Source organism: Schistocerca piceifrons, chromosome 9, assembly GCF_021461385.2.
Source record: "Schistocerca piceifrons isolate TAMUIC-IGC-003096 chromosome 9, iqSchPice1.1, whole genome shotgun sequence".
NCBI lineage: Eukaryota > Metazoa > Arthropoda > Insecta > Orthoptera > Acrididae > Schistocerca > Schistocerca piceifrons.
Genome location: NC_060146.1, coordinates 85,155,434 through 85,169,427, shown reverse-complemented (window position 1 = coordinate 85,169,427; position 13,994 = coordinate 85,155,434). Strand labels below are relative to the sequence as shown.

The 13,994-nt window shown below is 43.4% G+C and overlaps 1 protein-coding gene across 1 annotated transcript in view; it reads left to right on the top strand.

The window, feature by feature from the left end:
- Nucleotides 1-13,994, top strand: part of LOC124717105 (double-strand break repair protein MRE11) — a 138,624-nt gene that overhangs the window by 75,257 nt on the left and 49,373 nt on the right. The window contains exon 8 of the mRNA XM_047243815.1: nt 4,521-4,747. Within this exon, the coding sequence (XP_047099771.1) occupies nt 4,521-4,747 (227 nt within the window). The remainder of the gene's footprint in view (nt 1-4,520; nt 4,748-13,994) is intronic.

Sequence of the window (13,994 nt, the reverse complement as noted above, 5' to 3'; positions counted from 1 at the left end):
CCGGCTCCTCTCATCCCTTGGGACCCTCTCTCCCAAGGTCTCCACTTATGCCACAGCGGACACTCACCAGTGGCTAAAGGAGCCAAAAGCTTCTGGACGAAGAGCTTCACGGTCTTCCTCCGTGCCTGAAGCTACTTCGGAGAAGTCCTCCCAGCAAGCCCCTAAAGAGTAGTGAGAGGGCAAGCAAACAAAGAAATCTGCTAAGAAACAGGACCTTTCTGTGACCCTAACACCACCACTCCCTACCAATTCTGCACCTGATGATTAGTTGGTGATTGTAGCGTCCCCTGAGGACCGGGATCTCACTGATGCCTCATCCACAATAGGAATGGATAAAAATACTCAATCAGTGGCACCAGGTGACCCTGAGGCGTAACCCGCCTCCTTGCGTGCTTCATGCCTTCCCAACCTCAAGATAACGTCATCTTTCAGTGGAATTGCTACAGTCTTTTCCACCACCTGGCTGAGCTATGGCAACTATTAAGCTTTACACCTGCTTTCTGCTTCACCTTGCCCTTCAGGCAACCTGCCCTCTACGGCTATAGGGAATATTGCAAGAACCGTAGCGACTATAATAGTGTGTCGGGTGGAGTTTGTGTCTATTTCCTGAACTCAGTATGCAGTGTACCTGTGCCCCTTCAAACCCCTCTTGAAGCTGTGGCTGTCAGGATCAGGACAATGCAGGAAATAACTGTCGGCAACGTATGTCTTCCTCCAGATGGTGCAGTACCTCTAAACACATTGGCTGCCCTGATTCATCCACTTCTTAAACCTTTCCTACTTTTGGGAGATTTTAACACCCATAATCCCTTGTGGAGTGGCACCGTGCTTACTGGCTGAGGTAGAGATGTTGAAACTTTCCTGTCTCAACTCGACCTTGGCCTCTTAGAAACTGGGCCCCCCCACACATTTCAGTGTGGCTCATAGCACTTCTCAGCCATTGATTTATCTGTCTGAAGCGCAGGAATTCTCCCACCTGTTCACTGCAGAGCCCATGGTGACTTGTGTGGTAGTAACCACTTTTCCATCTTCCTGTCACTCCACTGACACCATTCCCCCGAACATCTACCAAGATGGGATTTAAAATAGGCAGAAAGGGAAGCTTGCACGTTAGCTGTCACCATTGAATCTCCCCCACATGGTACCATCTTTGTGGCAGTTGAGCAGGTCACTGTAACAATCGTCTCTGCGGCAGAAAACATGGTCTCTTGTTCTTTAGGGTGCCCCCAGCGAAAGTCAGTACCTTGGTGGTCGCCAGAAATCGCTGAGGCCATTAAAGAGCGTCAGCAAGCTCTACAGCGATATAAGCTGCACCCTTCCCTAGCGCACCTAATAGCTTTTAAGCGGTGTTTTGTGCTCATGTTCCGCCAGCTTATAAAAAGACGGAGACAGGAATGTTGGGAGAGGTACATCTCGACCATTGGCTGCTGTACGTCACCTTCCCAAATCTGGACGAAGATCATACATACATGTTTTTGGGTACTAGACCCCGACAGTTGTCACTGGCATTAACATCAATGGCATGTTATCTATCGACGTAAACGCAGTTGCTGAGCACTATGCTTGAGCCTCCATGTCTGAGAACTATCCCACAGCATTTCGCACCCTCGGACGACAGAAAGAAAGGAAAGCCCTTTTGTTCACTGAATGTCACAATGAACCCTATAATGTTCCATTTACAGAGTGGTAGCTCCTCAACATCCTTGCACATTGCCCCGACACTGCTCCTGGGCCAGATCAGATCCACAGTCAGATGATCAAATATCTCACATCCGACTACAAGCAACATCTCCTCGTCATTTTCAATCGGATCTAGTGCGATGGCGTCTTTCCATCGCAGGGGCGAGAGAGCACCATGATTCCAGTGCTCAAAGCTGGAAAATACTCACTTGATGTGGATATCTATCAGCCCATCAGCCTCACAAATGTAAGTCGGCGGTTGTGTTGGATCCTGGAGTCATGTGGCCTACTGGCTGCATGCCAGGGCGGTTTCCGCCAGGGTCGCTCTACCACTGAAAATCTAGTTTCCCTCGAGTCTGCCATCCGAACAGCCTTTTCCAGATGCCAACACCTGGTTGTTGTCTTTTTTGATTTACGAAAAGCTTACGACATGACCTGGTGACATTGTATCCTTGCCACATTGTATGAGTGAGGTCTCCAGGGCTCGCTTCCGATTTTTATCCAAAATTTCCTGTCGCTCCATACTTTCCATGTCCAAGTTGGTGCCTCCCATAGTTCCATCAAAATCCAGAAGAATGGGCTCTGTATTGAGTGTGTCTCTATTTTTAGTGGCCATTAACGGTCTAGCAGCAACTGTTGGCCCGTCCGTGTCACCTTCTCTGTATGCAGACAACTTCTGCATTTCATACTGCTCCTCCAGTACTGGTGTTGCTGAGCAGCGGCTACAGGGAACCATCCACAAGGCGCAATCAGGGGCTCTAGCCCATGGCTTCCATTTTTCAGCCTTGAACACTTCCGTCAGTGTCGTACCATTCATCGGGAACCAGAACTTTACCTTAATGATGATCCACTCACTGTAGTGGAGACACATCGATTCTTTGGACTGGTTTTTGACGCCTGATTGAGAGTGGCTTCCTCACCTTCATCAGCTGAAGTGGAAGTGCTGGCAGCACCTCAGTGCCCTCCACTGCCTGAGCAACACCAACTGGGGTGCAGATCACTCTATGCTGCTGCAGCTCTACAGAGCCCTTGTTCAATCCCATCTTGACTGTGGGAGTCTGGTTTATGGTTCGGTGGCACCCTCAGCATTGCGTTTACTTGACCCTGTGCACCACTGTGGTGGTAGACTGGCAACTGGAGGATTTAGGACTAGTCCGGTAACCAATGTCCTGGTGGAGGCCGGAGTCCCTCCATTGGAAGTTAGGCGCACACAACTGCTCGCCAGTTACATTGTACACATTTGTAGTTATCCTGAGCATCCGAATTACTGTCTCCTTTTTCCACCCATGGCGCTGCATCTCCCGCATCGGAGGCCCAGGTCAGGGCTTAAGAATGCATTTCATGTCCGATCTCTTCTGTCTGAAGTGGAGCCCTTGCCTTTATCACCTATACTCGAGGTCCATCCATGTACACCTCCATGGTGTACACCTAGGCTGCAGCTTCGCTTGGACCTTTTACTTGGTCCTAAGGACTCAGTTAACCCTGCAGCTCTCCACTGTCCCGTCCTCTTGATTCTTGAGATGTACTGGGACCATGAAGTGGTTTACACCGACAGCTCGATGACTGAAAGTTACTTTGGCTTCACATACATTCATGGAGGACATATTGAACAGCGCTCCTTGCCAGATGGCTGTAGTGTTTTCGCTGCAGAGCTGGCAGCCATTTCTTGTGCTCTTGAGCACATCCACTTGTGCCCTGGCGAGTCGTTTCTTCTCTGTACTGACTCATTAAGCAGCATACAAGCTATCTACCAGTGCTACCCTTGCCATCCTTTGGTAGCAACCATCCAGTCGTTCCATGGTGTTTGTGTAGACCCCAGGTTGTATCGGAATCCCAGGAAATGAACTTGCCGACTGCTGGCCAAACAGGCTACACACAAACTGCTTCTGGAGATTAGCATCCCTGTAACTGACCTGCGATCGTTATTACGCCACAAGGTTTTTTCAGCTTTGGGAGACGGAATGGCATAATCTCAGTACGCACGACAAACTGCGTGCCATTAAGGAGACTATGAATCTGTGGAAGTCCTCCATGTGGGCCTCTCACAAGGACTCTGTGGTTCTCTGCTGGCTCTGCATTGGCCATACATAGCTAACACATGGCTACCTCCTTCGTCACGAGGACGCACCTCAGTGTTACTGTGGCTCACATGTGACTGTCGTCCACATCTTACTGGACTGCCCACTTTTAGCCACTGTGTGGCAGACTTTTAACCTCCCCAGCACCCTACCTTCAGTGTTGGGTGACAGTGCCTCAACAGCAGATTTAGTTTTAAGTTTTATTCGTGAGGGTTTTTTTTTTATCATACCATCTAAGGGTGGGCATAGCCTTCTCTCCAAGTCTGCCACCCTCTCTCCATTTTAACTCTGTCGTACATTCTTTGCATTTGTTTGTCTTGGTGGTCTTCTTTTCCCTACATGTGTTCATCTTGCCTTGTCTTTTTGGGATGGACATTTTAATGTGTTGCAAAGTGGCTGGCTTATCGTCTTTTATTAATGTGATCAGCCAGTGGTTTTAATACCTTCTACTTTTCCTTGTGGTGGTATGTTTTCCCCATTTTTTGTTTGCTCCATTCGTTTTCTTTTTAGGTGTGGTTCCCCATTCCTTTTCCCTTTTTACTTTATCAAATGTACTTTGGATATTTTTGTTCCTTGAGCCTTGCTTGTGTCAGATAAAAGGGACTGACGACCCTGTAGTTTGGTCCCTTTATATCCCAAACCAACTAACCAGCCAACCTTACTCTTGCATTCTCTAATGTTGTGTTTACAGTTTGATACTTTTCCCTACATATTTACTCTGAACTTAACAGTTGCATGTAACATGACACTGTGCACTTTCAGGAGACCCAAAGCAGCCCCTGATTCCTCTGGTGCGCCTCAGAGTAGAGTACGCAGATGAGACGCAGATGTTCAACGAGATCCGATTTGGGCAGATGTACCAGGAGAAGGTAGCGAACCCGCAGGACATGGTAATGCTGCGGAAGGAGCGTGCCGATGGCAAGAAGAATATTACTTCAGATGCCAAGCTGGACCGCCATGCGATGGATGCCCTTCTCCAGGCAGAGGATGTGAGTAGGCTCTTGCCCCAACTTCATTCTGGTCCCATTTTTTATTGCTGCAGTATTGTCACACATCCTTGGTTTCAGGATGCTGACAAACATACCTGACATTTATTTCATCATCACCAGATGAGTAGGGACAGGAGGAAATCATTTTATTTTAAGGCCAATTTTGCTGTTGTTTGATGATCTATGTGCCAATTTTGGTGTTAATATTTAGACGTTACTTTTGTACCAGTTTCGGGGTTACTTTTGTGCTAGTTAAGGCCTTAATTTTTTGCCGATTTCTGTGTTAGTTTTGTTGTTTTCTGCAAGTATATTCTTTGCCGATCTCCATGTTATTGTGGTTGTTTGCTATGGGTATATATTCTTTCTTAATCTATCTCCCCCCCCGCCCCCCCCCTCCATGTTCAGTGCTTTTTTGTTGTTGTTCCTTTGCTTCACGAATTTTGTTGTTGTTTCTCTGTTGACAATAGTGTCGTTTTAGCAGATTTTTGGTCTTTCTCCAACTTTGGTGCTTTTTTGATGATTTTGGTGTTCCGTTTTTTGCCAGTTTTTGATGTTATTTTCTGATGGCTTAGTTTTGAGTATGATATTTTATCTCATTTGTTTTTCCATTTTATGTTGAAATATTAACAACATTATTATGAAAAGGATTGTTACTCGCCATATGGAGGAGATGTTAAGCCACTGATAGACACAACAGAAAGAGTGTTACACGTGAGCTTTCAACTAGTCCATAGATGTCACCAACCTAGTCTTGCAAAACCACGTAAAACGGGCCGAGATCATATTGCAATACCTCCTCTCCATTTGTAAAATTCTCCTGCTGTGCAATCCCAAATCCTGAATCCCTTATCACACATTGGAACTCTTGGGCTCCAGGGAATGGAGCAGAATGCACAACGCGACATCAAAAAACTCTGCAACCTGTTCACTTCCTACTCCCATGATGGGCTACTACTATCCACCGCCTCTATAACACCCTCCAAACCTTTCCCACATCCCCTCAAAGCCGACAAACCCGGTCTTGCAGGCCTACTACATTTACCACTCCCTCAGAAACTCCCTCCCGCCACCACACAAAATCCAGCACTTAAGAGACCTGAAACGCAGGCATGAACCTTTCCTCTGAAAGCCTTAGCCCCACTGAAGTAGCAGTCCTTTCAACAGGCCTCAGCTATTTTCCCACTTCCAAATTCAATCACACTGGACTTTAAAGACCCTTCTCTCCTTCTTCCAGTCCCTACAGTAGTAACACTTTTTTACCAACAACCTTAGCAATCAGACTCAGCCCTAAGACAATGTTGAACCCTGCCTGACTCAGTTCACTCCTCCATCGAAACGTGATCCACACCTGCTGCACTCGAATGACTCCTTATTAACATTCAAAAATATCTGAACCTCACACTTTGCCTCACCATTTGCCAAATTCTTCAATATAGAAGCTAACATTACATCTGCAGAAAGAACCTTGTAATCCTACCAGCGGACAAAGGCTCTACCACTGTGGTTTTGAATTGAAAGGATTACATGGCCGAAGGACTCGACCAGCTGTCAGATGTGGCCACCTGCAAACCTTGCCGTAGTGACCCCATTCCAGAAAACCAACAGTATCTCCAGTCTCTACTCATTTCCTTAGGCCAATCACAGTGAGGATGTGAGGAATTTTCTACCTTCTATCCTTCTGCCCCTACTACAGGGTCATTCCACCGCCCACTGAACCTATGCAGTATGCAAAGTCTGGAGGTTTGTGGGGAAGAAGGGGCGGGGGGAGTGAAATAGAGGGGGAAAGAGAGAGAGAGAGGGAGACTAGTGGGTTGTACTAGTGGAATAATAGGCTGTGAGGGTGTACTGGTGGAATAATAGACTGTGAAGTGCTGGATTGGGAAGTGGACCGGTGGATGAAGGGCAGGGACTAACAAAGTCTGAGGCCAGGCAGGTTATGGGAATGTAGGACATACTGCAGGGAGTGTTTCAACAGGTGAGATTCAGAAAAACTGAGTTGTTAGGAAGGATCCAGATGGCACAAGTTGGTAATGGGTGTCCCAACTGTTTCTCGGCCATAGTTTGACACCTGCCAATGTCTGGACTGACAGGTTTTCAGTTGTCATGCTCACATAGAATGCAATGGTTGTGGCTTAGTTTGTACATCGCATGACTGCTTTTGCAGATAGCCTTGCCTTTGATGGGGTAGGTAATACCTTTGCTGGGATAGGTGATAACTGTGACCAGACTGGAGTAGGTGCCTATCCTTGTATGTTCCAACCATCAGCACCACATCCTCACCCCTACCCTTCTATCCCTCCCCCTCCGCTTCCCCGTCCCAGCTTACTGCTTACCCCCAACATCCAGATTGCTGCCCATCTGTCGCACTTGGTCACAGTCAGACTTCTGTGGCCAGAGATAGTGGTCATGTGTGTGCGAGTTGTGCTTACGTGAATGTGTGTGTGTGTGTGTGTGTGTGTGTGTGTGTGTGTGTGTGTGTGTGTGTGTGTGTGTTTTCTACATTAGAACAAAGCCTTTTGGACAAAAGCTCACATGTGTAGCAGTCATTCTGTTGTGCCTGTCTGCAACTCAACATCTCCTCTGTATGGTGAGTAGAAAGCTCTCTAGTCCTTTTCCTTCACTCCTCTTCCTTCCACTTCAACCCTTCTGCTAGGAGAAGGAGCCACTGGCTCTGAAAGCTTGCATAAGTAAATCCTTTGTTATATGTGTGTTCTCCTGCCGCTGCTTAGTGAGTAGACTTTTTATCTATCCAAATACATTATGTCTGTCCTTTAGATAATATTGTCATTATTCAGTCAGTTACACAAAATTTTTAGCATTAAAGATCTCATGTATTTTCACTATTTCACAGCTTCAAGTGTGACTGTGTCAATACACTGTAGGTATGAATTAAAAAACTCCTTCAATCACAACTTTTTGTGTTTATTAAGTACACTACAGACATCAAATGATCAATTTGAACTATGCATTGATTGAAAAAAGACCAGAATGGGCCAGAAGACACGGCAAAGTAATTTTTTTACACGACAATGCACTTGCACATAAAGCAGAACTGGTTCAGGATACAATCAAAACACTTGGCTGGGAGTTGCTACCCCACCCGCCGTATTCACCAAACTACCAATTGTTTTCATCAATGGGACATGCATTGGCTGAGGAACACTTCGATTCCTATGAAGAAGTCGAAAATTGAGTGTCTGATTGGTTTGCTTCAAAAGACGAACATTTCTTATTGGTTTGGTGTCCACTAATTGCCAGAAAGGTGGTCAAAATGTATAGGAAGCAATGGTCAGTACTTTGAATAAAATGTTTTTACTTTTCTATTCAAAATTAGTGTTTCATTTTCAAAAAAAACGCTCATTTCATACCGGTACACCTGGTAAACGGTTGTGAAAACACGCGTGACCTCTTAAGCAACAAATAATCCTGAGTTAATAACAAGCATAAAAACCGATTCAGGGATTAGTGAACACAGGACTGTCGTAGCGAGAATGAATACTGTAATCCCCAAATCCTCGAAAAATATACCTATTCAAAAAAGCAGTTAAAAATTCACTTGACGCCCTCCTGAGAGACAATCTCCACTCATTCCAAATTAATAATATAAGTGTAGACCAGATGTGGCTTAAATTCAAAGAAATAGTATTGGCAGCAATTGAGAGATTTATACCAAATAAATTAACAAACGACAGAGCTGATCCTCCTTAGAACACTGTTGCAGAAACAACGAAACAAACATGACAAATTTAAACAGACGCAAAATCCCCAAAATTGGTGATGTTTTACAGAAGCTCGAAATTTATCACGTACCTCAATGTGAGATGCCTAGAACAGTTTTTACAACGAAACTTTGTCTCGAAACCTGGCAGAAAATCCAAAGAGATTCTGGTCATATGTGAAGTATGTTAGAGGCAAGAAACAATCAGTGCATTCTCTGTGTGATAGCAATGGAGATACTATCTAAGACATTGCTGCCAAAGCAGAGTTACTAAACACAGCCTTCCGATATGCCTTCACAAAAGAAGACCAAGTAAATATTCCAGAATTTGAATCGAGAACAGCTGCCAACATGAGTAATGTAGAAGTAAATATCCTCGGAGTTGTTCAGCAACTTAAATCATTTAATAAAAGCAAGTCTTCTGGTTCAGACTGAATACCAGTTAGGTTCCTTTCGGAGTATGCTGACGCATTAGCTCCATACTTAACAATCATATACAACTGTTCGCTCGACGAAAGATCCGTACCCACTAAATTACAGGCCCATATCGTTAACGTAGATATGCAGCAGGATTTTAGAACATATATTGTGTTCGAACATTATGAATTACCTTGAAGGAAACTGTCTATTGACACACAGTGAACATGGGTTTACCAAACAGAGCTCCTGGGAAACACAACTAGCTCTTTATTCACATGAAGTGTTGAGTGCTATTGACCAGGGATTTCAGATCAATTCCGTATATCTGGATTTCCGGAAGGCTTTTGACACCATACCACACAAGCGGTTCGTAGTGAAATTGCGTGCTTATGGAATATCGTCTCAGTTATGTGACAGGATTTGTGATTTCCTGTCAGAGGTCACAGTTTGTATAATTGAAGGAAAGTCATCGAGTAAAACAGAAGTGATTTCTGGCATTCTCCAAGGTAGTGTTACAGGCCCTTTGCCATTCCCTATCTATATAAACGATTTGGGAGACAATCTGAGCAGCTGTCTTCAGTTGTTTGCAGATGCCGCTGTCATTTATTGACTAATAAAGTCATCAGAAGATCAAAACAAACTGCAAAACGATTTAGAAGAAATATCGGAATGGTCCGAAAAGTGGCAGTTTGACCCTAAATAACGAAAAGTGTAAGGTCATTCACATGAGTGCTAAAAGGAACTCCTTAAACTTCGGTTACACGATAAATCAGTCTAAATCTAAAAGCCAAATCCAACTAATTATCTAGGTATTAAAATTACAAACAACTTAAATTGGAAGGAACACATAGAAAATGTTGTGTCGAAGGCTAACTTATTGGCAGGACACTTAGAAAATGTAACAGACTTACTAAGGAGACTGCCTGCACTACGCTTGACCCTCCTCTTTTAGAATACTGCTGCGTGGTGTGGGATCTTTGCCAGATAGGACTGACAGAGTACATCGAAAAAGTTCAAAGAAAGGCAGCAAGTTTTGTATTATTGTGAAATATGGAAGAAAGTGTCACAGAAATGATACAGGATTTGGGCTGGAAATCATTAAACGAAAGGCGTTTTTCATTGCGACAGAATCTTCTCACGAAATTCGAGTCACCAGCGTTCTCCTCTGAATGTGAAAATCTTTTGTTGACACCGACCTACATAGGGAGGAACAATCACCATGATAAAATAAGGGAAATCAGAGCTCGTACAGAAAGATATAGGTGTTCATTCTTTCCACGTGCCATACGAGATTGGAATAATAGAGAATTGTGAAGGTGGTTCGATGAACCCTCTGCCAGGCATTTAAATGTGATTTGTAGAGTATCCATGTAGATGTAGACAAACATGTGTTTGCAAATGTGCCTCTTGAATGAAGTGACGTGTATGAAAACAATAGAGAAAAGAATGATTGCCGTTGCCAAAACGTTAAAAACGGTATGTGGTAAATTTACACTGTTTATCTTTTCCAATATTTCGCAAATATTTTCCGCGTTTGACTTATGAAATTCGTAAACTAACATCAAACCTTTTTGTGACAGGAATATGCATTTCACCTCATTCAGGAGATAAAATAAAACATATATTAAGACTAATTACACCTGATGATGGACCCACAGGGTCTGAAATGCATTGTGTACTTAATAAAACACGAAAAGTTGTGACTGAAGGGTTTTTTAATTCATACCTGCAATACATTTATGTTAGACTTATTAAATGTAATCAGTTAACGAACAAATAACTGTTCATAGTTTTTCAAAAGAAAGCATTTTCATAACTCCGTGTTCTCTTCCCAGACATTGTCACTGATCCATCAACACTTCATTGTAGTGTGAGAACTGTCGCTTGAGTTTTTTATGTACTTCGAAGCTTTCAGCACACTGTACATTTCACAATGTCCATCTGAAGGGATTTGCATCACTTCAGAAAATTTGCATTGTAGACGCCTGTTATTCCAGGTATCCAAACACTTTTGCTGTATCAGAAAATGAATAGTAATAATAATAATAATAATAATAATAATAATAATAACCATTATAACAGATAAAACAACGCCACATAACAAACCTGACATCATACTCACCAATAAAAAGAAGAAATTAACACAACTAATCGAAATATCCATACCCAATACAACAAATATACAAAAGAAAACAGGAGAAAAAATTGAAAAATACATCCAACTGGCTGAGGAAGTCAAAGACATGTGGCATCAGGATAAAGTTGACATCATACCAATTATACTATCAACTACAGGAGTCATACCACACAATATCCACCAGTACATCAATGCAATACAGCTACATCCAAACATATATATACAGCTACAGAAATCCGTAATTATTGATACATGTTCAATTACCCGAAAGTTCCTAAATGCAATATAACACATACCGTACAGTTAAAAGGAAGTGACGCTTGATCAAGGTCCGCGTCACTCCATTTTTAACCGGACTTAACGTCTGAGAAAGTGAAGACAATAATAATAATAATCATCATCATCATCATTGATATTCTGTGCCTTATTGACAACTTAGAGTTGAAACGAGAACCTAAGGCTGCAAACACAGATTTTCAAGGACCCATGGTCATAAAATTTGACTGAAGGTTCGAAAGTGTAATCCAATGTGTTTCTTCAACATAAGCTTGAAGTGTTTGCTCTTAATGTTTTTTAAATCTCGTGTTTCATCTTAAAAAAGTCCTTTTTCCACAATAGTGAATCCTTCTTCAAATATTTTATTTGGAGTAGACCAAACAGTTTTATTTGGCAACTTCACAGTTCCCTACAGTTCTGCACAACACGTTGTAACATAAATGACACATTTTTGTAAGATCTTCACTATAGCATATGCATTGAACTGCTTATTCTCGTAGTATGCAAATTTAACTAGAAAAACCACTAGATATGTAAGTTCAACTTCTCAAACCCACAAATCATCAGGACACCTTCTCAATTTGCTTGTGTGTGCCAGCCACAAAACATAATGCCTGATGTATCTTGTGGGACAACAAAATGATGAGTATCTTTTTTTTTTTTTTTCAATGTTTAATTCAATATTAGTTTTACTGTTTTGTGAAATAAAATTTGTTGTATCAGCCTGATCTGTAGTATAGCTCGAAGTCTGCAAGCAACTACCTTGCATTTGCTACAAAAATTTTTGCTTGCAAGAAAATAAATAGTTGTACTGTGTCATTAAGGAGCATCTGCTTTTTCATATGGTTTTGTATCTATTCAAAATATTTTCTTCAGTCAACTATATATTTATCTTGACTGTTCGTTTACATGGTTCATTTTGTGTGCTTATTTTATCAGTTTCTCTTGTTTTTATTTAATCATTGTACACCTGTTACAACTACATCCCTACTCAGTCTTGTCTGTAAGTCAGCACAGTGAGATGCCGAGCTAAGCTAGTGATCACTCACCTGTAGTGGGCTAATGCGTGGAGCCCAGAGACACACGCAACAGAAAACAGCATTCGCAATAGATTTTGAGCGCTCTCTCTCTCTCTCTCTCTCTCTCTCTCTCTCTCTCTCTCTCTCTCTCTCTCTCTCTCTCTCTTCCCCTCCCCCCCCCCCCCCCCCCCCGCCTCCCTCCCGTCTCTGGACCAGACGGATTCCACCGCTCTACAACAATACAAAAAGAGTAAATGGTACAGCAAACAGAAATGTAGGAAGAGTGAGAGGGGAGAGAAAGGAAGTGGTAGGGGAGAGAGGAAGATGGAGATGAAAATGAGAAAGGGAGGGGGTGAGAAGGAACTTTCAGGTGCCTAATTCTGGGTCATTCTCCTGTGGTCGGCCCGCTGCAAGACTTTTCCCATACACCCAACCACACAGCACCTTGTACCACAGTAGAGTTACGGATATTTCCTGCACAATGTAAAAGTAGCTATGTTATACATCAGCTCTGCAGAAATTACTCTTCAGCATTCTATGTGGGTATTATGAATAACCTACTCTTATGAATACCACCATCAAATTGTGGCAAACCACAGACTTGACCATCCAAGCTATCCAGTATAACCTGCGTTCTCGCAACCCCCCTGACCTAAACCACTTCTAACCTGTTTCCTCGGCTTACCTTTTTCCTTCTCTCTTCTACCCACACCACTCCTTCCCTGTCCAATTGTTTACTGTCTTCTCCCACCGCCTGTGGTCACACAATCGCTCTTTCCCCCTCTCCCTCCCTTCCCCTCGATCCCCGTCCCCTCCCCTCCCATCCCCTCCATCCCCCATCCCCTCCATCCCCCTCCCCTCTCCTCCCCTCCATAACCCCTTTTCCACCCCACTTTCTCTCTTCTTTCCCTCTCCCCCTTGGAGTGTCACTTGATGGGGTTTTTGTTGTGATGTGTTCCACTCCATCTTCACCCGATTGCATGTGTGTGCCAACTTTACCATATAAATAATTTATGGTCGTCATTCCTGAGGTTAATTACTTTTGTGAAGCTGGTATGCAGTGCCACTATACTGTGATGCGTAACTTCTTCACTTTCTGCAGTGGAGGCGGATGCTTGAAGAGAGCTCCGATCTGTCGAAGCTACTAAATGACGTAAACAACTTTGCAGTAACTCTTCTCTATTTTACATGGAATTCTTTTCGTGTACAGCTCCAGTTACAACAGTGGTTGAACACTCTCTCTTACATTGTAGCTCATAAAAGGTTACAACATGTATCCGTGTATTATAGAACAGTACATAACTGAACGACAGTTCTCATAACACTTCTTCAGCTACATTATCACCAGCACTTTTTGCTCTGTGGCTTACAAGGCACAACCGAGCTGAAACGCCAAACCGTAAGGAGGCCTCCCCAGCAAGTGGAGGTGTTCATTTACTGTCGTGTCGTGTCGATATACTAGCTTCCTTTTGCATCCGTCTGCATGTACATCAAACGAGGGTGTGCACAGTAGATACTTAAAACTCTGGTTTGTTTCCACAAACCTCTTTTGTCAGCCTAAGTGGTTGAAAGTGGAACACATTTTCATAGAATCACCATGCTTCCCACGCTCTTCAGTTCCATCATATTCTACTTCCCACCCCCCACCCCCACCCCAATCCCTTTGCCTCATTCTGC